This window comes from Penicillium canariense, assembly GCF_028826845.1.
Source record: "Penicillium canariense strain IBT 26290 chromosome Unknown utg000008l_segment0_segment0, whole genome shotgun sequence".
Lineage (NCBI taxonomy): Eukaryota > Fungi > Ascomycota > Eurotiomycetes > Eurotiales > Aspergillaceae > Penicillium > Penicillium canariense.
The window spans coordinates 310,462-334,599 of NW_026622735.1; the positions used below are offsets into that span (position 1 = coordinate 310,462).

At 52.8% G+C, this 24,138-nt stretch overlaps 8 protein-coding genes across 8 annotated transcripts; 1 reads left to right on the plus strand and 7 right to left on the minus strand.

The window, feature by feature from the left end:
- Positions 1-1,364: 1,364 nt before the first annotated feature.
- Positions 1,365-3,049, minus strand: N7482_010123 (T6SS phospholipase effector Tle1-like catalytic domain-containing protein; the record flags this gene model as incomplete). Its single annotated transcript, XM_056692247.1, has 5 exons — positions 1,365-1,943; positions 2,017-2,204; positions 2,262-2,355; positions 2,439-2,782; positions 2,827-3,049. 5 exons carry the CDS (start codon positions 3,047-3,049, stop codon positions 1,365-1,367), a joined length of 1,428 nt encoding a protein of 475 aa, XP_056538204.1.
- A 1,026-nt stretch (positions 3,050-4,075) lies between these two features.
- On the minus strand, positions 4,076-5,746 carry N7482_010124 (dolichyl-diphosphooligosaccharide--protein glycotransferase subunit OST1; the record flags this gene model as incomplete). Its single annotated transcript, XM_056692248.1, has 3 exons — positions 4,076-4,201; positions 4,264-5,296; positions 5,406-5,746. The coding sequence occupies 3 exons, from the start codon at positions 5,744-5,746 to the stop codon at positions 4,076-4,078; spliced, it is 1,500 nt and encodes a 499-aa protein (XP_056538205.1).
- A 234-nt stretch (positions 5,747-5,980) lies between these two features.
- On the plus strand, positions 5,981-8,760 carry N7482_010125 (pseudouridine-5'-phosphate glycosidase/carbohydrate kinase family protein; the record flags this gene model as incomplete). The annotated part of the gene is made up of 6 exons (XM_056692249.1): positions 5,981-6,164; positions 6,244-6,606; positions 6,658-6,699; positions 6,769-6,999; positions 7,052-7,352; positions 7,428-8,760. 6 exons carry the CDS (start codon positions 5,981-5,983, stop codon positions 8,758-8,760), a joined length of 2,454 nt encoding a protein of 817 aa, XP_056538206.1.
- A 581-nt stretch (positions 8,761-9,341) lies between these two features.
- On the minus strand, positions 9,342-10,922 carry N7482_010126 (dienelactone hydrolase; the record flags this gene model as incomplete). The annotated part of the gene is made up of 3 exons (XM_056692250.1): positions 9,342-9,676; positions 9,871-10,455; positions 10,550-10,922. The coding sequence occupies 3 exons, from the start codon at positions 10,920-10,922 to the stop codon at positions 9,342-9,344; spliced, it is 1,293 nt and encodes a 430-aa protein (XP_056538207.1).
- A 321-nt stretch (positions 10,923-11,243) lies between these two features.
- Positions 11,244-12,036, minus strand: fmn1 (riboflavin kinase; the record flags this gene model as incomplete). The annotated part of the gene is made up of 3 exons (XM_056692251.1): positions 11,244-11,564; positions 11,625-11,846; positions 11,920-12,036. 3 exons carry the CDS (start codon positions 12,034-12,036, stop codon positions 11,244-11,246), a joined length of 660 nt encoding a protein of 219 aa, XP_056538208.1.
- An 898-nt stretch (positions 12,037-12,934) lies between these two features.
- N7482_010128 (Zn(II)2Cys6 transcription factor domain-containing protein) lies at positions 12,935-15,205 on the minus strand (the record flags this gene model as incomplete). The annotated part of the gene is made up of 2 exons (XM_056692252.1): positions 12,935-14,868; positions 14,965-15,205. 2 exons carry the CDS (start codon positions 15,203-15,205, stop codon positions 12,935-12,937), a joined length of 2,175 nt encoding a protein of 724 aa, XP_056538209.1.
- Positions 15,206-17,567: 2,362 nt separating this feature from the next.
- N7482_010129 (MFS transporter) lies at positions 17,568-20,231 on the minus strand (the record flags this gene model as incomplete). The annotated part of the gene is made up of 11 exons (XM_056692253.1): positions 17,568-17,634; positions 17,892-17,964; positions 18,186-18,319; positions 18,410-18,521; positions 18,579-18,988; positions 19,054-19,140; positions 19,192-19,224; positions 19,281-19,525; positions 19,582-19,616; positions 19,676-19,785; positions 19,861-20,231. The coding sequence occupies 11 exons, from the start codon at positions 20,229-20,231 to the stop codon at positions 17,568-17,570; spliced, it is 1,677 nt and encodes a 558-aa protein (XP_056538210.1).
- A 1,225-nt stretch (positions 20,232-21,456) lies between these two features.
- N7482_010130 (kleisin alpha) lies at positions 21,457-23,270 on the minus strand (the record flags this gene model as incomplete). Its single annotated transcript, XM_056692254.1, has 2 exons — positions 21,457-22,941; positions 23,007-23,270. 2 exons carry the CDS (start codon positions 23,268-23,270, stop codon positions 21,457-21,459), a joined length of 1,749 nt encoding a protein of 582 aa, XP_056538211.1.
- Positions 23,271-24,138: the final 868 nt, after the last annotated feature.

Sequence of the window (24,138 nt, forward strand, 5' to 3'; positions counted from 1 at the left end):
CAAAACCTGCTGTATACCAGAATTGGGGTTAAAAGGGTAAATAGTTGGCCCATGGATAGTCTGCTGGTATATTGCGCAGCACAGCTCTTTGTTAGATCCAGCGGGGTCAAGGATAAAAGGATCTGGGAGACGGAGTAATAATACAAATGGTATTTGACTGAAAGATGGAAGAACAAATGACCAAATTTCCGAATGGGAAATTCGGCGGAATTTACCCATATTCCTCATATTACAAGTCCATCCTCCATCTTCAAACATTCAGAATAAGATATAGAAGCTGAGACTACACCAATATAGGAAACAGAAGGTTAATGAGTAATGAGGGCATAGACAGTAGGTACAAACAGAGCATATAGCATCGTCAAACTGCTCTGCTACATTAGGTGCCATATTTGGAGTTCTTGCTGATAGCAAATGGCTATCAAAAAGAAAGACCTACCTACCTATTAGGTAGGCAGGAGAAAAAAATGGGGCCAGCCGGGATCGAACCGGCGATCTTCCGATTACTCTTTCAAGCAAGATTGAAGTTATTCTTCAGTCGGACGCGTTCCCAACTACGCCATGTCCCCACCTATAGAGTTGTGGCGCAGTCTTGAGTTACGTAAGGGGCCTGAAGTGAGAAGAATAGGTAGTAAAAGAAAAAAAATGGGGCCAGCCGGGATCGAACCGGCGATCTTCCGATTGCTCTTAAAGCAGATTGAAGTTGATCTTCAGTCGGACGCGTTCCCAACTACGCCATGTCCCCAACTGTTAGAGTGTGGCGCAATTTTAGGTCACATAGGACAAGCAGTGAGAACGGGAATCAGGAAATTTAAAAAAAGATGGGGCCAGCCGGGATCGAACCGGCGATCTTCCGATTACTCTTTCAAGTAGATTGAAGTTATTCTTCAGTCGGACGCGTTCCCAACTACGCCATGTCCCCAATTATTGATTTGGAATGAGGTTTTCGAACATGTAAAGGGTCGGATCCCACAGTCACTCCCTCGCGTTACATTTATAGACCAAGATGCTTCTTCACAGCTCCGAAAGCGCAGTACCTGCTGAGTGATCCACTCACAAATAATTGGACCAAAGTATGCAAGTATCATGACTTATTGAAGAATATCCGCCTGTATTCCTGTTGGAAATGCATACTACTGATAATAATGTTTCTAATAATAACATTATTATCACAAGTGATGACACATTTTTGATTGTATTAAATTTCAATTGAAATATCTTAGTAACTTTAGGAAAAGAAATCAACCTTTCAAGATAAGTATGAGATAAAGTCCATAAAAATTATTATTATTATTATTATAACAACAATGTAATATGCGTCTTTATATTGAGGAAGGGCCTCGGTAAGACACACGTATTTCAATTCAAACCCGGCCATTTCTCTTAGTAGTAAGAGAATCAGCCACACCATTATCTTGATCAAGATCAACCAATAGATGTTCTGGGCACATCGTCCTGGATAAACTGTCACGATAAGCATAGCCTGTACCATTCGCTACAAGCAACTTCTTCTCTGGACGTAAGACAAACTCTGGTATCGCCGGAGCCATACCCTTTTTGTCCCAGTACCAGCCGGCACGAGCGCCTTGAGGCCCTTTAGGCCTTTCAAAGGTATACCCAGTCAGTGCAGCCGGACGATACTGGGAGGTAAGGATCGTCTTCCGTACCCGCACGATGGGGTGGAAGGACTCGTTCGTGTCGCGAGTTTCTGGCTGTTGACCTTGCGTTGGCGGATAGTTGCCCGGTGTGCGATCTTGTACACCTAGAACTCTGAAGAAGGCACCTTCCACTCCAGCGAAATTGGAAACGATGGGACCGCAACCCCAGCTGTTATCACCAAGGTGGTCTGCGGAAATTCTTTTGGCCCGAGCATCTTGATGCTGTTGGATGAGATCATCGACTACAACCTCTTCAAAAGCCAGCATTCCAGACAAATTGTCCACCTAGAGCTCGCAAAGGATCGTGAGTCAACTGAGCACAGCTGTCAATTATTCACAATAAGAAGGTGAGTCTTACCATCCATGCAAATGCGATATCCGTGATTTCTCGATTCTTAGCACCACCTCCAATATCTCCGTGTACGCCGGGAAACCAGCATTGCTGAAGCTCCTTGGCCGGTGCATTCGCTGTTTTGTGCCAAAGAGTAGGTGGGAAAGTAAGCCGTCTCTCGTCAATTGCGAGAGCTTGGAAGGCGAGGTCAACGTCTAAGGCACAGCATTAGCACGAATAAATTGGGAGAATGAACCGGCAATGATGTTTACTTTTCGACACCTTGGTATTATGAAATTCGTATTTCTTGTTCAACGCAATGCCGACCTTTGACGCCAAATTGACCAGCGGCCATTCTGGGATCCCCTAATCAACGTTACCGTTAGCTCCGTTCAGTGCAAGGCATCCTTGCATATATCTATATACCAGAATTGTTTAGAAGGACTTACCAAGGAGCCGACTGTATCCCAGACACCCACTACCTTGATTCGAACATCCTCCAGGCGTAGCATGTCCTTGTGTTGTTGATACCACACAGTTTTGGAGAAAGGTTCCCCATTCGTATTTTCTCGATAGGCTTTCCACATCTCGGCAAAATAAGACATATGTTGAGACGACAGCACTCCTACGTCAGAGATTAGGCCCACGACTGAGCGGACCGTGAATGCACCCCGAGAAAATCCGAAAAAGAATATTTCATCGCCTGGCGAGTAGTTGTCGGATACGAACTCATATATCTCGCACACCTGAGTGTCTAATCCCCAGCCAATGGACCCTTCGCCAGAAAAAGACCCTGTCAGCCCAACGTCAGGTGTATGTATAGTGACGGAGTTTTACCCGAGATAGTTTTCTCTAATGGAAGCTCTCCAGCTCCCAACCCAGAATGGTACGAGACAATCTGCGGCACAATTTTGCCATCTGCGTCTGTTCCGTCATTTGCAATCATGCGGGCTATCCGCGCGACATTAGATGGTTCCTCGGTGCCGCCCTGGTCGGATGCCAGCCAGGTCCCATCTGCGCAGAGAATGATGCGTTTGTAGCTTGCGCGTTCGTGCGACATCGTGGGAATCTAAGGTGTTCTGTTGAATCTTGAAGAAGACTTCGGCTTGTGCCCAGGTTATACGAAGAGTAGGTCGTGAATGAAGATCTGTCTAAGGATCCTTTGACGATTCCACGGGAATGGTCGGCTTAATAAGAGAATCAAGATACAGGCCTAGCCATGGTAAATTGGGCTTGGCCATCGATACGAGATGGAATGCCTCAAGAGGCGCCCTCACATAAGCGCAACGGAGACAGCCCAGGCTGAGATGCATTCTTGCATTCAGCTTGCAGCCAAGGGCGCTCGTATCGACCGGTCGGAAGCTGCGAAGATTGCGCACAGAGTTTACTTGGCAGATGACACCTGCACGCCGCGAGCCGGGAGGACGCCTCGGAATGGGCGAGTCTAGAAAGGGAATTAATCGGTTCAAGGGGCGCAGGCTACGAAGTCCGAGCTATGCTGAACAAGTTTGAATCTATTTCACATTTCATTTGATTAGCGATACAAAGAGCTACTCTTGGTACAATCCTTGTATATTCTGTCTTCCTTTCAGTTTGCACTTATCAATGGGAAATACATTACTTATCCTCAATACCAGTGCATCATCCGACAGGTCAACCCAACTGTGTACCAATCTCGTCTCAAATACTCAGGTCTGCTTTGGTGTCATCGAGCCAAGGCCCTAGTGCAAATAGAATGATGAGTTGAGAAAATAAGCAGGAGACAAGAGCACTGAGTTGGATGGGTAAAACAAACGAGGCTTCGAGGGATTTGATTGGAATCAAGGCTCCACTTCAAATTGTGCTAACAATCTGCTCAGTGAACAGTAACCGACTTGCTGACGCTGGCCATGTTGCTGATTCTATTCTTACAATGCCTTTCGGTCATTAAATGTGCATGGAAGATCGGAGAAGTGGCCTAGTGGAGGCGCCGCAGTACTCAATAAAATGATCTTGAATTTAGAATTCTGTTCTTTGACATGATATAGAAACTGTGACAAAGACCAACGACTGCCAGTAAAAAAACGTGTTCATCCAAGATGCGAATTTATCGCTTCTTGATGCTGACATCGATGTTGCCAATGAACCAGATACCAACAAAGACGGTCAGAAGGCCAGCGAACATGGTGAGCGGCTTGCGTAGGATATCTATCAAGGTGTGGTCATAGGTAACCTAGATTTCCTGTGAGCTAGAGCAATATAATCGCGGATCGGGAGGGATAATAGAGAACGTACCACCAGCTGCGCATCACGCGCCTCATCGGTCAGACTGTTAACCTCCAGGGTCAAAGTTGTCCGGCCAAGGGTGTCCATGTACGTCTTGAGGGAGGATAGGCTGGCATGAATGTGGTTCGCGCCAGGGAGACCGTTGCTGGAAGCGCCCTCAACGGTCTCGAAGCGGACATTGTGCGCACCCTCGGGCAGGATCACGCGCACGACCACACGCTCATACTGAATACCTTCCGCCATCTTGGGACCTTGGAAGAAAGGCACCTTGAGGACATAGGAGTCGGTACCCGCGACCTTACGGAGGAAGGCACTCAGGTCGTTGCTCCAACCCACCTTGAAGCTGTAGTTCCAGCCACCGAAGATCGGGTAGCGGGGCTTCAGCTCGAGGTTGGCACCAGTCTTAGCAGTACCGGGGCGATAACGGCTGGTCGAGACGTTACCGATGTCATCAACGAAGTACGCATCGACAGAGCCAGGCAGCAGCGGATAAGTGAGCTCACGCAGGGCAGAGGTTGGGGCCTTCTGATAGGAAGAAAATGTCCACTCAACACGCGAGAACTGGTTAGTCAGCTGCGAGGCGTTGTTGCGCAGCCAGTACCGCTCCTCGGTGGCCAGGTTTCCACCCCATTGCGACACTTCCAGATCACGCTCCAGGAGGCTAATAGATATCACCGGATTGGTGAACTCATAGCGCACCGTGATGGGGTACTCGGTGCCGAGGGCCACCTTGGCCGTGTCGTACGGTCCGTATGTGTATGTAGCGCCCTTGCGCTCCGGGTCCGCGCCAGACTTGAGCCCGTCGGTTGTGGTGTAGTCAGGCACGTCGGTGGTGGGGAACTTCAACTTTGTCTTCTGAGTGATGGTCTGATAAGCGGACAGGATGTACGCGGAGAAGCTGTGGGTGAGGTACTGCTTGTCATTCTGCCCGATAGTCGCTGGGAGCGGGCTCAGAGAGGACAACACGGAGTAGGAGATTCCAAGGGTGATCTGTGATTTCGGGGCCAGAGGCTCAGGGAAGTGGACGAGGAAGTACTGGTTGCTATTGTGGGTGATGAATTGGTCAGTTAGAGTTCCAAGACTTCCCGTCGCGTTACGCTATGGATGGAATTCCAAGTCTCAAGCGATTGACTCGCACAATTGATACTGACCCGGAAGAAATGACTTCAACAGCAGACACCTCGAATCGGCCTTTCCCAGTCGCCTTCTTGTCTCTCACTTCGAACCCACCAACGCGGTCGATGACATCCGCAGGGAAAGGAATGTAGTAGTCGCTCTGCGGCTGCGTGTCGACATTCTCCACAACGACATTGACTGTCTCCCGAACGTAGCTCTTTTCCAGATTGATGTTCCGAACCAGATTGGTATTCTTGAAAACCTGCGCAGGCTTGAAGTCGGATGGGAGGGTCAATCGAGACAGGGTCGTCAGGTTGGTCGCGGCAGCCAGGCTGGGTGCCAGCAGCCCAAGCACTGTGGCCGTGAAGAACCTCATGGTGGCTGAGGGTATCACACTGGAGAACACAAGGTCTCCGTGCAGAATGGAATTTCGAGAGGGTGGGGAATGATGGGCGGGATTTTGGTCGGAGGAAGCTGATGAGGTGTCCCCATGTATACAATACGGCGGGCGCAGCGGCCACGGCGCGCACTCCGTTGCTCTTATCGCTGATAATGGTTTCTCCTCATTTCCCCTGCTTCTCCATTGATCGACAATCGAGCTAGTCGTACAATGCTCGCCTCAAGGACTACTGCTCGACTTGGCTGGAAGGGGGTGCGGCTGCCTCGTCCCCGTCACCTTCATGACCTCAGAAGCCACCCTCAAAGCAGGTTCTTGAGGGTATCGGAGGAGGTCCGCGATGCTGTTGCGACAGGTAAACCAGTTGTCGCTCTTGAGACGACAATTTATACTCACGGTGCGTCCTGAACTGTTGTGTGATGCTTCAAAAGCGGAGTCTATACTTCGATCAATAAGACTAACTGATTAACCGTCAGGTTTCCCTTACCCCGAGAACGTCGCCCTCGCGTCGCTGTTGGAATCCGTTGTTCGCGAGAACGGTGGAGTCCCTGCGACGATAGGCATTCTCGGAGGTGTTGCCCAGGTTGGCATGAGTTCCGAAGATATTGTCGAGCTGGCCTCGACTGTAGAGCAGAAAAGCGCTCTGAAAGTTTCCCGCAGGGATCTTGGGTACATTTGCGGTTTGGTAGGCTGGCGATCCCTCAAGAAGCACGAGAAAAAGCAACTAAAAGATCTACAGGGCATGGCTGGAAAGAAGATTCATGGCGGTACAACCATATCTGGCACAATGATTCTCTCAGAGCTCGCTGGGATCAAGATCTTCGGTACCGGAGGCCTAGGTAATTCTCACACCTCGCACTATGCAAGGCAGTATCTGACCAACTTGACAGGTGGTGTCCACCGTGGAGGCGAGAACTCCATGGATATTTCTGGTATGAGATCCATTCCTTTGAACCGTCTCAGTTCTTTGATTAGTTCAGCGACTGACTTCTCCAATTTAGCCGATCTCACGGAGCTGGGACGTACTCCAGTTACCGTCATTAGTTCCGGGTCTAAGAGCTTCCTCGATATTCCTCGTACGCTTGAGTACCTCGAGACCGAGGGAGTCTGCGTGGGAACCTTTGCCGATGGCCGCGAGGGCTCGGTCGACTTCCCCGGTTTCTTCACGCGAGATAGCGGAGTCCGCAGCCCGCGGGTCATCCAAGATGAGGCCGAAGCCGCCGCTATCGTTTGTAAGTGGTGTTCCCCATGATAACTGTACAGTACAGCTTATATCCTCTCAAGATGCGCAATCGAAGCTTCCAGTTGTTTCAGGCATCCTTTTCGCCAACCCTGTGCCATTGGAGCACTCCGTTCCCAAGTCAGAAATGGACCGTGTCATTGAGGAAGCTATCCGTCTCGCCGATGTAGAGGGATACACGGGCAGCGATAACACCCCCTTTGTGTTGGCTAAGATCAAGGAGCTCAGCGGTTCGAAGAGTCTGGTCGCCAATCGCTCTCTGGTTGAGTCGAATGTCAAGCGCGCAACGCGGGTGGCTGTGGAGCTGGCCAAACTCGAGGAACTTGACCGGGGATATGCGGCTCGGTGAGTTGGTGTGTTGGATGCTTAGATAAGACAGAATAGACACAATGCTAAGTTCGGAGATTCTCTGCTGTATAGACACATGCCCGCTATTCCGAGCATTGCTCGGTCCAACAAAGATGTCCCCACCCCCCAGCCAATCCCCCCACCAATCAGTCCAGCTTCATCTCCAAATCTGCCAGAAAAGGCAGACATCGTGGTGGCTGGATCTCTTGCAATCGATTTGTCCTGCGACTATACTCCCTTCGGTCATGAGCTCGCCCAGGTTGCGCCCGTGCCGCAAACATCTAATCCAGCCGTCATCGGGCAGAGCCTCGGTGGCGTCGGCCACAACGTCGCGGTTGCAGCCAGCGCTGTCGGCAGTGAGGTCCTCTTCTGTAGCGTGGTGGCAGATGATCTGAGCGGGCGGTCGGCACTTGCGTCCCTCGAAGAGAAAGGGCTGAGCAAAGCCGGCATTCAGATCCTCCCTGCGACAGCTGGCACGCGAACAGCACAGTACGTTGCTATCAACGACGCCAAAAAAGATCTTCTCGTCGCCATGGCCGATATGGGCATCATCGAGCTCCCCGAGCACCAGCTCGACTTTGACGGGTTCTGGGAGCCATTGATTGAACGCACAAAACCGCGATGGGTGGTCGTCGACGCGAATTGGCGCCCTGAAGTCCTAGCAAAATGGGCGGATGTTGCTCAAAAGCATGGTGCTCGCGTGGCATTTGAGCCTGTATCGACTGCCAAATCCCGTCGTCTGTTTGACCGCGACGTCAGTGGTGCCGGTGCAGCCATTAACCCTGCACGAACTGTTCCTAACAATGCTATCAGCCTTGCTTGCCCTAATAGATATGAGCTATCGGCTATGCACATGGCTGCGCGCGACACTCTTCTCTTCGACTCGCCGGGCTGGTGGAGTATCATCGACGCGATGGGACTGTCGCCGACAGGGTCACGCCAGCGTCTTGTCATGGCGACCTCGGCCAAGCTGGTTGACGAAGGTCTGCCCCAGCAGTCCATCCAATTCCTTCCCTTCATTCCCTGCATCATCACCAAGCTTGGTGAAGACGGTGCTCTTCTGACCCAGCTTCTGCCACCAAATGATCCGCGACTGACAGACCCTGAGTCCGCACCTTATATATTGGGTCGCACATCATCCGCTGAGGTGCCATTCGGCGGCGTTTATATGCGTCTTTTCCCACCTGCTGCTACGTTAGCTCCTGAAGAGATAGTCAGCGTCAATGGTGCAGGTGATACCCTGCTGGGTGTTTTGGTTGCTGGTCTCGCCAGGGCCGACTCGCCATCGCGCATCGAGGACATCCTTCCTGTGGCGCAGGAGGCGAGCCGGAGGACACTGATGAGTGCTGGGGGTGTGAGTAAAGACCTGGTTGGATTGCAAGCTAGACTGGGCCTGAAGAAGTAGAACGTGAGAGTGTTGCATAAAATAGCGTCCTTTATTATCTACGCCAAACCTGTACCACGCCACTTACCTCTATTCTCTCTCACCTTTTCCTGGCGCACCACCAGAAGCTCACGAAACTCACTATACCAAATTAGACTAACTTGACGCCTTCTTTGTTGAACTCAGCTGAGGTAAATAAATATGTAATTTTTTGCTCGTATGGTGTTCCTCTAATTATTAAACAGAGCAGTACGATCTCGTATCCTATTCAAGGACCTCTAATTCATTAGAGTGATTCACTCGCTCTACTGGTTGCTTCCCAGCCTCCCCTTCTTAGGGTCTTTTGGCAGAGCCGTGAGTATCTTACTCGACCTGGAACCTATCCGGCTCCTCTCTACAGCTTCCCGACCTCGAGGTTTAGAATTGGATGCAACAAGAACCCAGCCTTAGCTTACGATGGAAATGGAAATTGGAAACAAACTGGACAAGCGGATCAAACGGCCAGTCCAGTTTCGTGACGGGGCTATAGTTTTCGAACTTCGTCATGCGATTTAGCTGTATATCTCCCAGGATATTCACCGGCACGTCTGATAGTGTTACTCTTATATAGCTGCTTTAGCTCTCGGCACAAGCTCCGGGTCCAATAATCCAGCTTGAACGAGCACATCTGCTTGGTCCCAATACAAACTTTGGTGAACAATCCGATCTGCGAAGAAACTAGCCACGACCACGATCACAGCTTGAATATCACGGTTTGTTGGCGGCACGCCAGGGAGGAGCCATGGCACTTCCTTACTGTGGCAGAAGGAGAACAATATCTCATCAACGATACGATCAGCGCCTACAGTCCGTGACAGGAGACGAATATGCTGACTCGGGGGACCGGTAGGGATGAAGGTGTCCGTGAAGAATGCCCTCAGACTCTCCGGTGTGAATCCTGGCCCAGATTAGCATTAGCATCAACCCGGTCTCACAGACATCGCCACCGCGAATGGAATAGCCAATCTCACCTCCAGCCCTTGTCGGCGCGCAAAGCACACTCGAATTCTGCATATCATGCATATACGCCCCCCCCTTGACAGATCCGATCAGTCCCCTGTTTAAGCACAATCTCCATCGCCAACCCAGAACTCTTCTGCCCCCCGTTCGCCTTCAGCCCGTCCAAATCCGTCATCAAATGCTCCCAATACTGCTCCCAGACAGTCTCGATATCTGCTACTGCCCATTGACTCCCAACGCCAAATGCACGGCGCAGACACCCCAATGTCCGGCTCCAGGCTAACTGCGAACTGATACGATCATCATGATGAGGACCGCCATCCTTGATACTGTAATTCACAGGCTTGTGTTCCGCAAATCCCGCCCTGGCTTCTGGGTAAGTGTATATGTGGCACCGATGCCGCTTTTTGTACGTGACGTCTCCCTCCGAGGGGCTCACGCTGATCCAGGGCCAGAAAGTTCGTGAGCTGGGCGCGCTGCCGGGAAGGTGAATCTGAATGGGGAGGAAAGTTGCTGAGGGGCTGGGGTCGAAAATACCGCTCGTGTCAGAGCAGGCTGGGGCACAGCATTCTTGGTCGTGGGATGTGATCTCAGTGAGTTCGTTGGTTGATGTTAGTGGGTAGTATGCGATGAGGGCGCAGAGGCGTGGGAAGGGATTGGTTTTGCTGGCTGCGAGATGGTGAGAGCCGAGGAGGTAGTACGCAGGCCGGTTGTATGCTGTTGCAGTGAGAATATATCCACAGAGCTAGACCGCTAACATTGTCGCTACTTCGTGGTGAAGCCAGCGGCAATCTTAGACCCAAGCACATACCAACTATAGCATATCGCTCTCCAGTCTCCAACTCATCTTCCTTCTCATGCACCGCAAATTCTAGAGACTTGCGATCTTTCTCGGCATCTTCAGTGCAAACGAAACCGAGGTACGTCACGTTGAACCCATCAGCCTGGAATCGCTGTATAATATGCGGGTCGAAATTGGCATTATCAGAGATCAGAATCAGGTGTCGCGGCGAAGGCTCCTCAGCCACAGAGCGACGATGGTGCTTCCCAGAACTCCCACTCACAGTCCGGTGAAGGTCATGCGATCGCGATGAAACGTTTTTGCCGTTGATTCCGGGATCAGGCACGGCACTGCTGGAGCTGGTTGCTGCCCGTCTGCTAAGGCGCTGGAAAATGTTCACCATGGTGGTGAATACTTCGGGACTGGGGGTCACGGCCAGGAACAGGGAGACTGGATTATATACCTTGCCGGAGGATCCGGAGGTCGCCTTCCATGGATGACATCGGACAAGAGCGTGAATTCCGTTGCCTGGCTATGCCAATACTTAGGGTTTCCAGGAGTGACGTCGACGAGTAGTGCGATAAGATAGTGCGGACCCAGACGTCTAGAAAGAAAGTCACAAAGTGCCTTTCCAACGTATCAGACAGACAAGATCAGATTCTAGGGCTATTCTAATTGTAAGTGGGACAAAGGAAATGTGGAAACGCTCAATCCGCCAATTCTATCAGATGCCTGAGATATTTGCGCTCCCGCTGTCAAAAGTTGTCAGCCATTTCCGGTCCTCATTAACATTGTCCGACACATTTCCATCATCCACAATATACTGTTGATAGGCTTTCCGCAGGAGACTCTGCCGTGCAACCTCGCAGTCAATTCGGATATCCTCGATCAGTGCCTCCAGTGAGACATAGTCGTATTCCGGGCGGATGTACCCCAAGATCAGGAGGTTGAGCTGGGTGCCATAGAAATCGGGCAGACGGTTGAATGTAGGCTGCGCGACCGCAGTCGGAGAGGGTTGGGTGAGAGGGGGCATAATGTGAATCTCCTGGAATGCAAGGTGAGCAGTTTGTCATGATGAACTGTGGGGAGAAGACTTGGCACATACCACCGACCGCACAGTATTCTTATAGAACGGGTTATACCCAATGCTCAGCACAGCCGGCAAAATAGTCGCTGAAGAAGATTTCTCATCTCCATTTATCGATCCGTTCTCATGCGCCAGGGTCTTAGGGTCCAGCGCAACCACGCCGTAGTATACGCCAGAGGTCAGGTCGGGATGGTTCTCGGTCAAGTCGTCGGCGGGGATATTGGCCGTGGGGATTCCTAGCTGTAGTTGCAGACGTTATTCATTTGTCCATAAACGCAAGGTCTCAGATCGAGAACAGCGATTCGCAACATACATCCTTGCTCCCCCGCCCGAAGCCCTTAATGACCGGTCCCGACAATCGCACGGGGTAGGGGGGCTCCGGGCCAGCGTCAGGCCCAGCAACAGGATCGCGCGGCTTATCAGGACGCATGCTGTATGACTTTATGAAGTGCGGGGAGGGAAAGCGCAAGGGGCAGGCAGAGTCGCGACGAAGGTTGTGTGAGTCAAGAACGGCCGGGGCGCGGGGCACTCGGCGACTTCGGGACTGCGCGAATACGAGATAGCTGATAAGCCAGATTCGAGGGCTTGGGAGCCTTTTTGCTGACAGAGAAGGGAGGAGAAGGCTGTACGTCTCGTCTCGGAGGATCGGAATGGGGCAATGGCGTGCTGGCAGCCGTGGGGTTGAAGCGGATTGTCAACCGGCGGGCTTGGAACTATCGATAAGCACTCACACCTGAGGCACATCCAAAGCTCTCGAACCACGGGGGTGAAAACCCGCCAGGGCTGATTTACTACAAAAGCTGTGCTAGCTACAATTCTGTACACCGGAGGATACGCGATCAGTAGTGGAGTCATTTAACACACAATGCATAGGGGGAAACAGCATGTCCAGGTACAATACACATCAACCAGGTTCAAGATATAGTGACGTCCACACACCAATGGCATTATATCTCATAAATAACACAGTTCCAGCCCACAGATATCATTTTTTGTCCCCTTTGAGCGCCGCAAAATAAAAAATGTCAACGGACAGCTAGGCAAGGCAAAGCCGGGGCGATCAAACACCAGACATATGTACTGACGAAAAACAGAAGACTGGAACAAAGGGCAGGGGAATCATACAGTCCCAGGAACAGGAAGAATATGTACCGGAATAGAGAGACAAACAAATAGAAGACACGAAAAAGGAACTCAAGAGTAGAACCGAGTAAGGGTATGAAGAAAATCGACAACGGAGCATGCAACGAAAAGAGGATGACATAAAAACAAGACGGAGACATCCGAAAGTGAGGGAATCAAATGCATGGTAAGAACTATCGAGTATGTTAGTTGCTGAGTTGCCATCGTCCAAAGCGTTGCGGGTCTTCACTCACGTTCATCACGATTAGCATCGGAATGTCGAATACATCTCGCTTGACTGTCCAGCAGTACGCGCATTCGACTTTGCCGTCCTTGGAGCCCAACTGATTCATACCAGCCTCGCCGGAAATCCCGCCCTTGCGCAGGTGGTTATTCCACTTCCCTTTCTCATCGGACTGCGCGCCCTCCATGTCCTCTTTAGTTTTGTACTTGAGCAGTTTGCACCGCGTCATCACGCTACCGCGGGAGTCGCCGAACGCGAGGCGTGCAAAATCCTCATAGAACTCGACAACACTATCATCATCCAGCAGCTCCGCCAGGAAGACTGGTTGCGGGCGTCCGTTTCCAGTGTTCTCTAGCGTTGAGCTGCGCGGCGTGAAGCTCCCGCGAGATGTTGTGCCAGATTGCGGTGCTGAGCCGCCCGTATTGACATTGAGGTTCGGCTCCTTGCCCAGGAGGATGTCCTTCTTCCACCCGGTCAGAATGCTAAACTCCTTACCTACGGCAGCGATCTCGCCTGTACGCCGGCAGACGATGGTGGGAGTGCCGCAGGCATTGATGAAGTCTTCGTATTCCCAGAGTGTCCGCTGGAAGCACTTTTCCATGAAGATAAGATCATCGCGATTCAATGTTTTGGTTGTCGCGATGAAGGAAGGTCGAATCGAAGCGAGCGCTTTGGCGATGCGCACGGTCTTCTGTGGCGTAAACCGACGCTGGATGAATGCAGTGAGGTTGTGGAACCCATTCGTGTATCCGTACGGCTCTTTCACACTCTCATAGATGGAGGACGGGTTGCGATGACGTCGCTTCGGTCCCACCTGCAGATCGCGGTGCTTCAAGCTCGGCGTGGTGATCAGCGGTCGCTGGCTATTCGGCGCCAGGTTACTACTCGACTTAGGCACGCTGTTGAACGACGAGGCATCCTCCAGCCCGGCCACCGTCACATGCGGGCTAGTCACGGACCCAGGACTGGCGAAGCTCCCCGGACCGCTCTCGATCGCAAAGGCATGCGGCGCGTCTGCTTTCATGTGGCCAGGCAACATGCCATTTTGGCCGTACACACCGCTGACGTTCACATGCGGCTGGCCCGAGGCCTGCCCAGTCGACCAATCATTGAGCAAGGGATCGCCAAACATGAATGGCGGTTGATTCCCCGGACTTTCGCCAAACCCAGGAGCTGGCGTGGAGAACTGGGCAGACCCACTGCGGCCGATCGACCCTCGCTGCCCTGCCGAATCGGTCGGCGAATCTCCCGCTCCAGTGGCCATGTGACCGAGCATCCCAAACTCGAGAGCCCCATAGCGATTCTCGAAGTTCATGCTGGACAGGTCGAAGTTGAAGAGTGCGGGGTCACTGGGGTCAAAAAAGGGTCCTGCAAATGGATTCTGCGGCTGGTTGGTGTCCCCCGAAAGAGCCGTGCTGGGAGTCGGCTGCTGGTTCACAGTAGACGATAAGCTGGGATTCCGACCATTGGTGCTGCTCTTCAGGTTGAAGCTCGGTGATACAGGGGATTGGGTGGTGAACGGGCTCTGGCTTAATGTCGCGTCCTGGTACATGTTGTACGATCCTGGCTGCGGCTGCGGCTGTGGCTGAGGCGTGGGATAGAAACTGGCGGTATTTGGGGCTTGCTGTTGCTGTTGCTGTTGCTGTTGCGACGGCGGTGGCGGCGGCGGCGGCGGCTGCTGCTGCGGTGTGGTGGTAGAGCCATTTCTGGACACGGGCAGTCCATTTCGTAAGCCGTTGTTGTTGCTGCTGCTCTTATTATAAAGACTGCCCGTCACACCGGGCATCAGTGCTCCATCCGGAGCATCGTGGAGATACTTGGCCTTCTTGCGAACACCATCGTGGCATGCGTCCTGAAGGCCGCGCTTGATACAGCGCTGGCAGGGTCGCTCGTCACCTAGAACACCGAATACAAAGATTAGCCAAGACTGGACTTCGTTTTACTCGAAGGTATGCGCATGCGGGGCGCATGTCGATCGAAAGAAGTGCATACCGCAAGTCAAATGGGCACGCTGGCAGGCAAAACACGCCCTTCGGGCCTTCTTCCGGCGCGGTCGCGAAGGGTCCTTCGCATTGGCAGCTTTCCGGCCATTCTCGGCCTTGCTACCGTCGCCATTTATCTTCTCCTTGACAGAATCCATCTGCTCCGAGTACTCGGGGGCATCGGCGGAGTCGCGATCGCCACCAGTTGGGTCGGTAGGAGTCGGAAAGCCGTTTTTGGCTTCCACGTTCATTTCGTCATGTATGCCCCGGCACGGGCGAGGGCGAAGGAATTGCGATCACGCGTCCAACGCGCGGGTGGTTCTACGAGTCTGATAGTGTGGAAGAAGCCTTCCAGCACTTTTGCGTTCGCGATCTCAAGATCTCGATATGTGGTGACGACGGGACCATCCGCGCACCCGCGAATATCTCGGGCGGGCGGAGACACGTATCGTATTGGCGCACTGCGCACCTCTGTCGGGCTTCTGGGCCCAAATAAAACGGTCGCAAACTCACGTCGGCTGCTGTTCCGGTATGTCCTTCCACTGGTATCGCTGTTGGCGGCGGCTGCGGGTCGCGTGTCCTATTGTCGCGCGCCTGCGACCAATGTTGGCGGGGAAAGAGAGGGCAGGTATTGGGGCGAGTCACGGGGGTAGCCGGAAACAATCGACTCGAAGTAAGACGGGGCCGCAGAGATCGGACGCATTGAAGAATCTCGAACGGGGGTGACACACGAGAAATCGAGGCGACAGGGCCAGGCAGGAAAATGCCGCAACGGTTTTCGGGCGCAGCTGGATTCGGGAGTGGAGAGGGGCGGCAAACTGTTCGGCTGCGGGGAAGGCGGGAATTAATCCAGTCCGAATGAGCTGAGAACAGTATGCCGCAAGGGCCTGACAGAGAGGAGAGGAGAGAGAGGGAGGATAGGCGGGGAGGGAAGCCAGATACCCGTCAGATCAAAGCGCGGGGGAGTCGAAGGAATTTGAGGGACTTCTGGGAATGGTGTCTGCGATCGGAATGTTCCCGTGACTGGCGGCTTCCACGAAGCATCCAACAGGCAGGACTTCAATCGGGCCAATTCCTGTACGAACCGCCAGAGGCCTCGCGTGAGGAGTGACTACGGGGTGTTCTTTTGCTTTTTCTCTTTTCTCTTTTGCGATTCTTGAGTTTTTTTCTCCGCGGCTTGTTCTCCTTGGGATGTCGCCATAGCTTGCCTGACTATGTCCGCACGGATGCATATACTTCATCAAGCCTAATTTCGTTTTACTTTTTTCAGGTGGCTGATTAAAATGCGATACGGAGAAAATAGACGATCCTCATTACCACCCATTCTGAGTGCCTCCGATAAACTGTCAGAACCAGAGTCAATGCCTGTCACTAAGGTATTCTCTTCCCCCCACCAGGACCTGCATCAACGTGCAACACTCACATGCTGACGATTTGGGTGTCGGCGACTGGAGCGCGGCATTTCTGAGGGCGTAATTTGGGAGGCTGTACCGGCAAATACCGTACGTGTACAGTCCGAACGCGTTGAGCCGCACTGATTGGCCACGTTGAAAGCGGAAGATTAAACGTCCCCGCGGAGTCGCACGTGTGGTTTCAAGCAGCAAGACTCATATAACCCCCTGCCCTATCCAACATAGTTCGCTGTAATTTGTATTACATTCACTCACTCATAGACATCCTGCATCATCCCAATCCCTGTCCACAAACTTGGCCCTGGCATTGACTCAGAAAGCGCCTCACGGCCCCTGCACCGCCCTGGTCTCGCCCACGGTCGGGAACGCGCCCCAGCTCCGTTGTATTCCGAGGCTACGCAGGCTCCGCGGCGAGCCTCGGTTAGCTTCATTAACAGAGCCAGAGCTGGATCGTTCGACTGAGTAATCGTTCTATTTCCATTTTTTCGCTAATCAGTGCTCAGCTGCAGTGGATCCCATCGATGGGGTCTGGTGTATCTAAATGGGGACCACATCGTTCGCAACTGAGCCGGAACCTAGTACGGAGTACTGGGGAGTGGGAGACAGATTCAGTCCGAATAACTACACTCCAGCCCGTATTTCACCCCTATAGCGACGGGTGAATTGTGGCCATCCTGACTCTGATTCAACCGCCAAGACTAGAAATCATGAACGATCACAGGGACCAGGGGTCGGAAAACATTGAAACCTGCGAAGCGACTCTAATAATGCGATTATAGTACGTACTTTCATAAACTCAATTTCTTCCTCAATGGGTCTTCCTCCGTAGAAAGATTCGCATTGCAATTCCAGCTGTAGGTGGGACGGACGACAGCTCGGTTGTTGGACCTTGATCCTGGTGCAAGGGTTTGAGCGCAGGCCCTATAGCTCTCAGCAGCTCCCATACCCGCTTCCAAACTGCTTGTCACCGGGTCACAAAGCAGAAGGCTCCGTGTCTTGCAGCGCATGACACCTAGTCTTGCCTTGATGTGCTGGTACAGCGTTGAGCTGCCACCACATCGAGGACAGATGCAAATATCGCTACAAACGCGCAGTCAGGGACTGGCGCTTTAGAATGCACGCTTGACCACCATGCGTGGTATGTATTGCATATAGAAATGAGGAAAGAGGGACTGGTTTCTCGATGGCGGGGCGTGGAAAATCACATCTGCGACCTTGCGAAGCGACTCTTCTTGCGAATTTGAGCGCCATATCGGAAGAAAATATACCTATATGTGCATCAGACGAATGTTCGAGAAAAGATTTGGCAGGTGAAGTTGGCGCTGGGGTGGGGCATTATCAAAGCCACATGCAGCGGGGATGTCGAGGCACACGCCTGGGCCGACCTCCGTTGGCTCAATGTCTCTGAAGATCTCCAAATGCAAGGGAAAAGACAAGACGAGCGTCATGGTATGTACCACCAGCAATGGGGAGGGAATGAACAGGGCAACATCGAATGACAGCAAAGAAAATAAATCTCACTTACGGGAAGGGAGTCATGACAAGGGTGAGAAAGGCGAGCAGCGACGTCGCCCAGTGGAATCCAAGGTTGTTATACACTACGTAACCGTTAGCCATCACAGTCCGTACGCGATCTCCTCTCGAGCAGGCTGCAATTCATGCCACGGCGCCTCTCGGCCAAGACATCCCTAACGGCTTATTGGAGGTACTTGGCATCTGCCTTGCAGCCCGGGATTCTGTTCGCTGCATGCAGAGCACAGTTCCTTAAGCCCCGATCGCGGGTCGCAGGTATGAAAATAGAACTGGCAACCAAACTTACTCTGAATCCCAAACAGGGGAAATATCCCTCCAAAGCTTGACCGCATGAAGCTGTTCGCTGCCAGCGCGCTCGCCGCAAAGTCGGGATAGGCGTCAACCAGGAACGTAAAGACGCCTGAGAAGACCAGGACGGTCCTGGAAGTAACACGAGGCAATCAGCATCGCAATTTCAAGTTGAAAATACAGGGATGCAAGCACCGCCTGGGGGTCAGCCAGTGAACGTACCCTGCGCCAAATAGGGCGCTGCCAATAACGGGCGCGATCCAGTGCACATCGGGGTAGGTGGTCCAGGCGAAGATGAAGAGGCCGATAGTGACCAGAGGACCGCCCAATATTGCTAAATCATAACGGATTAGATGGCACTCTCTCATGCTGAGAAACCTTGGAACCTTACCAGGAGGTAGCCGCCATTCAGGCTGGAACTCATTGGTACTGTTCGTCGCCTTCAGGAAATTGCGTTCCAGGCGCATATAATTGCGACGCCAGATGGGATCTGACATAATCGCAAGCACCATGCCGACGAAAAGACCCATGAAGCAGAGACCCCGCTGCCACTGGTTGAAGCCATACACCTCGTTGAAGACCAATTGGAAGGCGCCGAAGAAAAGGTACAGGATACCCAACAGGATCGCGGAAAACACACAGAGATTCAAGCACATCGGCTCCATGGTTAGGAGCACCAGGGGGCGGTGCATCGATCTCAGGACCGTTTGCGCTACCGATCGCTGCATTTTCTCGATCGGCGCTCTCCATCGGTCGTCTCCGGTCTCCCTACGGAGTCTCTGCGCCTTGCGCCGCAGAAGCCTAATTGTGCGGGTTAGTACCTGAATTACACCGCCGCCGTTCTTTGGTTCGATGGGGAAACATACACAGGGTGATAGGTTTCTGGAACAAAGAAGATTATGAAGCCCAACTGGACACCGGTCCAGATCAGGAGAACATAGAAGGTCCAGCGCCTGAGAAAATGTTAGCCTCGATTACTGGAGAGCCACAACGGTAGCACTGACCAGCTAGTGTAATAGTTGATGAAGCCACCGACACTATAACAAAACGTTAGGTTCTGAACACAACCATGCCATACATCGAAGGTGCTTACAGAGGACCGATTTCGGGGCCAATAAACGGACTCGCTGTATAAAGCATCATGGGTAAGGCGAGCTCGTGTCGATTAAACATATCGCCGACGGTGCCACCGGCAACGCTCAAGAATGCACTTCCAGCTAGGCCATTGAAGAATCGGCTCACGAGCATAGTCTCGGTGTTCTTCGCCACGGCGCAAGGAATGAGCCAAATCAGGAACAGCGAGAAAGATACAATGTAGATGTTTCGCCGACCGTAGAACTAAAAGTGGTCAGCTTGGTGGATTTCCATGGAGGAGTTCTCGAGCTTGGGCTCACCTCTGAAAGCGGACTGAGGAAGAGTGGTCCGATTCCTGCACGATGCTCTTATTAGCAATCCTCCCAGAACGAATGATTGTCGACGGTGACCGACCTAGACCCCAGATGAAGAAAGACAATCCCAGCGTCGCTACCTCCTGCGAGCAGCCGAACTCGCTCATCAACTGGCCATACGTCGTGGTATACATGGACGAGGTACAAGTCCTGTAATGAATGGGTCAATATCATCATCAACATCCACAAACACGACCAAACCAACAATCATCAGTGCGCACTCACACACAAAACGATCCCATCGAAACAATCAACGTAATCAACCACCTCCTCGCCTTGCTCATCGTGCGCGGGTTCATAGCATCATTCTCATCCCAGCCCACGGTGTACTCATCGTCCTCGTCCGGCTGCCCCGCCTCAACCACCTCCTCCGCCTCATACTCATCCCTCGCCGGGCTAACACCATCATTCAAAGACCAGCTGCGCTCCAGCGAGCGCGTCCGTGACAGATTCGTTCGCTCCTTCTGCACCGGCATACCATGCTCGTCGAAATCCGTCGGCGCTACAATCGGCGCAAAAGCTGCGTCCTCAGATTTCGTCTGCTCGAGGCCGTCCCCATCATCGCTCCTCTCCGGGGAAGAACGCTGTGAGTCCATGGTGCTCGTTTATCGAGCGTTTGTAAAGATTCTGGTCGGCGAGTTCGGCGTGTGTGGGGTGAAAAGTAAATCGGCAGGGAGTCAGTCCATCCAGCCAAGCACCGACAAGCAACCCCGTGCGTGATCGTATAGGTTGGTCGCAGGTACTCTCTAGCACGAGCGCATGTCCAAGTTTTATCTTGAATTCGCGGTTGCTGCAAGGCTCGCAAGAGCATCGGTCTTCAGGGGCCCCCGGGCCGAGCTGATTAATCACCTTTATCGCGACGCCGCAAGCCTAAGGGAATGGCGCTAGAGGACCCCTCCCCAATTGAAGCAGTTCCGCTTTTTTTCGCCTCCCTCGGGCTGGCCCGGGTGATATTATATCCAGGGCAGAGGGGTAGAGGGGTAGCTCAGGGGGATCGGACGGGACTACGGGATTGTCATTTAGGATTTTTATTCCATACTGGAGCGGTTTATTATGTTTTGACGGACTATGCAAGCGCTAGAAAAAGCGATGGGAAAGGCAAATGTTGTGCGTATGCCCCTAATTTAAAATTAAATGTCCGATTCGCTCGAATGGAAGGCCCACTAAGACCGAGTTTACTAAAGCTTGCTCTTAGCCTCGAAACTCTGCGCCGTACAGCCTCGGAGAATATAGTTAGAATATAGTTTGACATGGGGGGCGGATCTGAGAAAGTGCCAATGACGCACGTACTAAAACGGCCCTGCATTGCTGGCTCCCACGTGGCACAAGCTAGACAAGGTTCTGGGCACCGGAAGTGCATGCATGATCCCGGCTGACAGACACCTCAGATGCTTAGTCAATTGGATCAAATCAATTTACTGTACAATGAGAGAAGTGAACTCGGACTCGGGTATGTTCATTAACTATAAATGCTAACACTACGTCGGCACAAACCCGTTGAGCAACGTCACTCCAACGGAACAATCAGGACAACAGGGGGAAGCGTGGGTAAGAAGCTCCCAATCAAAGCAAGACCCATCAGAACAGTACAGTAATCGCCAGAGCCCCCAATTCTCCAAGCCAGTTCCAAACTCCTTGATAGACATCCAACGCGGCCAACCAAAGTGGATGCTATCCCCAAAAATTATCGGATCTTCCAGAAACCCATAGACCGTCCCAAACTCAGCTGTACATGAATGGAAAGTGCGCCGTATATCGCCGATTTTTACCAAGTCAGGTCAAGACATGACAGGACAAGACAAGATATGAATAACCTCTTCTTTACAGAGCCTGGGACAACTGGCTCATTGCACCGGCGGCGTTCTCCTCAGCCCAGGAGCCCCACAAAGCCTGTTTGCCGCGGATCTTGAGAGGGGAGCCGATAGACTTGGAGCCCTGCTCGACCTTGACAGCGTCCTTTGTGGCCAGCACCAGGATCTCGAAGAACATCTTGGTGGCGTCCGCCTTGCTGGAACGCTGCTCGGGGAGGAGGTCCTGGAAGACAATGGCTTTCTTCTGCTCGGCGGCGGAATCGCCGAGGCGTTCGCGCAGAATGTGCACGGCGTGCTTGGTGCCCATGGACACGGGCTCGGTGTCCACGGGGCGAATGGTGTCATCCATGTCGTCAAGAGGGGCGTTCATTTCGTCGTCGCTCATGGCCGTGTCGTTAATACCGCCGTCGCCGGGGAAGTCAATCTCGGATGGCTGGTTCAGGCCAATGTCGAGGCTAATGCCCTCATCGACGGTGACAAGGGCTTCCTCCTCGCCAATCTCCAATTCAGGGACATTAGCAGCCACGTCCATGTCGGAAATGCCACTGTCGCGCTTGCGCTTCAGCTCACCAGCCTTCTTGACAGATTCCAGAGTCAGGAGCCCACGGAGCTCGGGGGCCCAGCCATGGCTGCGCTCCTCACCGAAGATGCTGGAGACGAAGTTACCGTTCTGTTGCCGGATCATGAGAGTGCGGAGGACGGGGTCACGGGGCAAGAAAGTGAGGGGCTGCATGAGAGCAGAGCGATCAGCCGCCAGCTCCCTGGCCTCCTTGCTACTGTAGTTAGTCTCAACATCCACTTCAATGAGCTTTTGTCGCTTGGCACGCTGACCGTGCTGCATGGCCCGAACTTCAGTCTCAGCAGTAGCATCACGGTTGAACTCCGCCTCAAGCTGGTTCATCTGAATCGAGCCGGCGTCGGAAAGCGGGCTTTCGGTATCACGCGCGAAGCGGGTCTCCTCTGCGCGCGGGGTCTCGCCGCCAAGGCCGTGGTCATCGCCGAAATCCATAGGACCATCCATGAGCGGGTCATTCATGGTGTCGAAACCATCCATACCAGAGTCAACCTTGTCAAGAGGGGCATCATCAAAATCGAGGTCGAGATCGCCATTGTCGTGGAGTTTACCGGAATCACTAAACAAATCCTCATCCATTGGGCGAGCCGGTGGTGCGTCACGACCCATTTCCACACTGTTTTCCATTCCGAGGGGAAGTTCATCCTCGCCGAGGTTCAGATGGACCAGGGAGGGGTCTTCAAGGCGGGCAGGCTCCTGGGACATGGAGCGGCGGAAACTGCTATCAGGCAACATCTGGCTACCAAAATCCATAGCGCCCGGTCGTTTGCCTTCTAACTCCAAGCTCAGGTTCTGAGGGAACAGCAGAGACGTATCAAGATTGGTGAAAAGGTCGGATTCAGTCAGTACGTCGGGCAAGGTGATGCCACCTGGCGCGACGACTGTGGTCGTCAAGTCGTTGTTATTTGTAAGGCGGAAGGCCTATAGTCCCATCCATTAGTCTTTGTTCCTTTCAGCACCTAGTGGTCAAAACGTCTGATACACACCATTTTGATCTTCATCAATGCTTCGTTGCAGTCGTCCAGCAGGTAACGCGCCTTACGGCTGTAGATGCGCACGACACCGAGCAGCAGCTGGCCACTCAGTCGCAAAGCCATGGGCGCTTGGCCCTGGTCGACAATGGCACTGACACTGCTCTCAATATCAGACTGCAGAATGTGCGACTTGGACAGTTTGCGCTCGATGTTGGCGGACAGCCAGACGCGGGCCAGCGGCCCTGTCTTGGACAGGAGGGTTTCGGAATAGAACATGGCGCGTGATGACACACGGAAGAATTATACACAGACGAGATGGACTCCAGATAGTGGAATGGTCACCACCCGCCCGGCGCGGGGTGAAGGCGTAGCAGGGGTTTGACGCGCTGAAGCCGGGAAAACAAAGACTCGAGCGGATTGCCCTGGGAGCCACTGATGTGGTAGCGTGAGCAAGAGGATTTGGAGTATATCCGACGAAACGAGGCAAAATTGAGAATCACGTCGCGTTGGGGTCACGTCGAAGATGGGGCGCGAGGGATAGGTTGGCTGAGAGGCCGGAGAGGAACGAGGATGCGCGTCGGTGGGAATCAGGCCTCGAGTCAGGTGAGCCCAGCCTTTTGGGGGGTTTCAGGCAGTTGGGGAATTCGAGGGGGCTGGGTGGGGTGCCTTGGAAACGAGGAATGCACACATGTTACGTAAGTTAATCGCTCAAGGCGAATGGTTAAGGTTAGGCAAATCTGAACTATGCCCAATGCAGATTATTCGGATTAGCTTTTCCTCCGGTCGCTCTAACCTCAATGAGTAAAGCATCAGCATGGAACTTGGCCGCTTCCAGAGTCGACAGTTCAGCGTCGGAGTTCGCGATTCTTTGGCGAGGCTCAACACTGCAGCAACTTCTCCTTTTTTTTTGCATACTTTCTCCTCCACTTGCCGTTGCTGCTTTGCCTTCACGCTCGTCGACCCTCCGACCTTATATGGCTCTTGGTCCCCATTCAGTCCCATTGCCAGTCTAGCCCCCCGTTCAAAGCTGCGGCCAGATCGCATCTCTAGGACGTGAGCGCAACACACCAATTTCAATCCGGACGGGATGCGAAGTGCTCGACAATAGATTTGACGCGTTTTTCTTTTCTTTATCCCCTCTTTT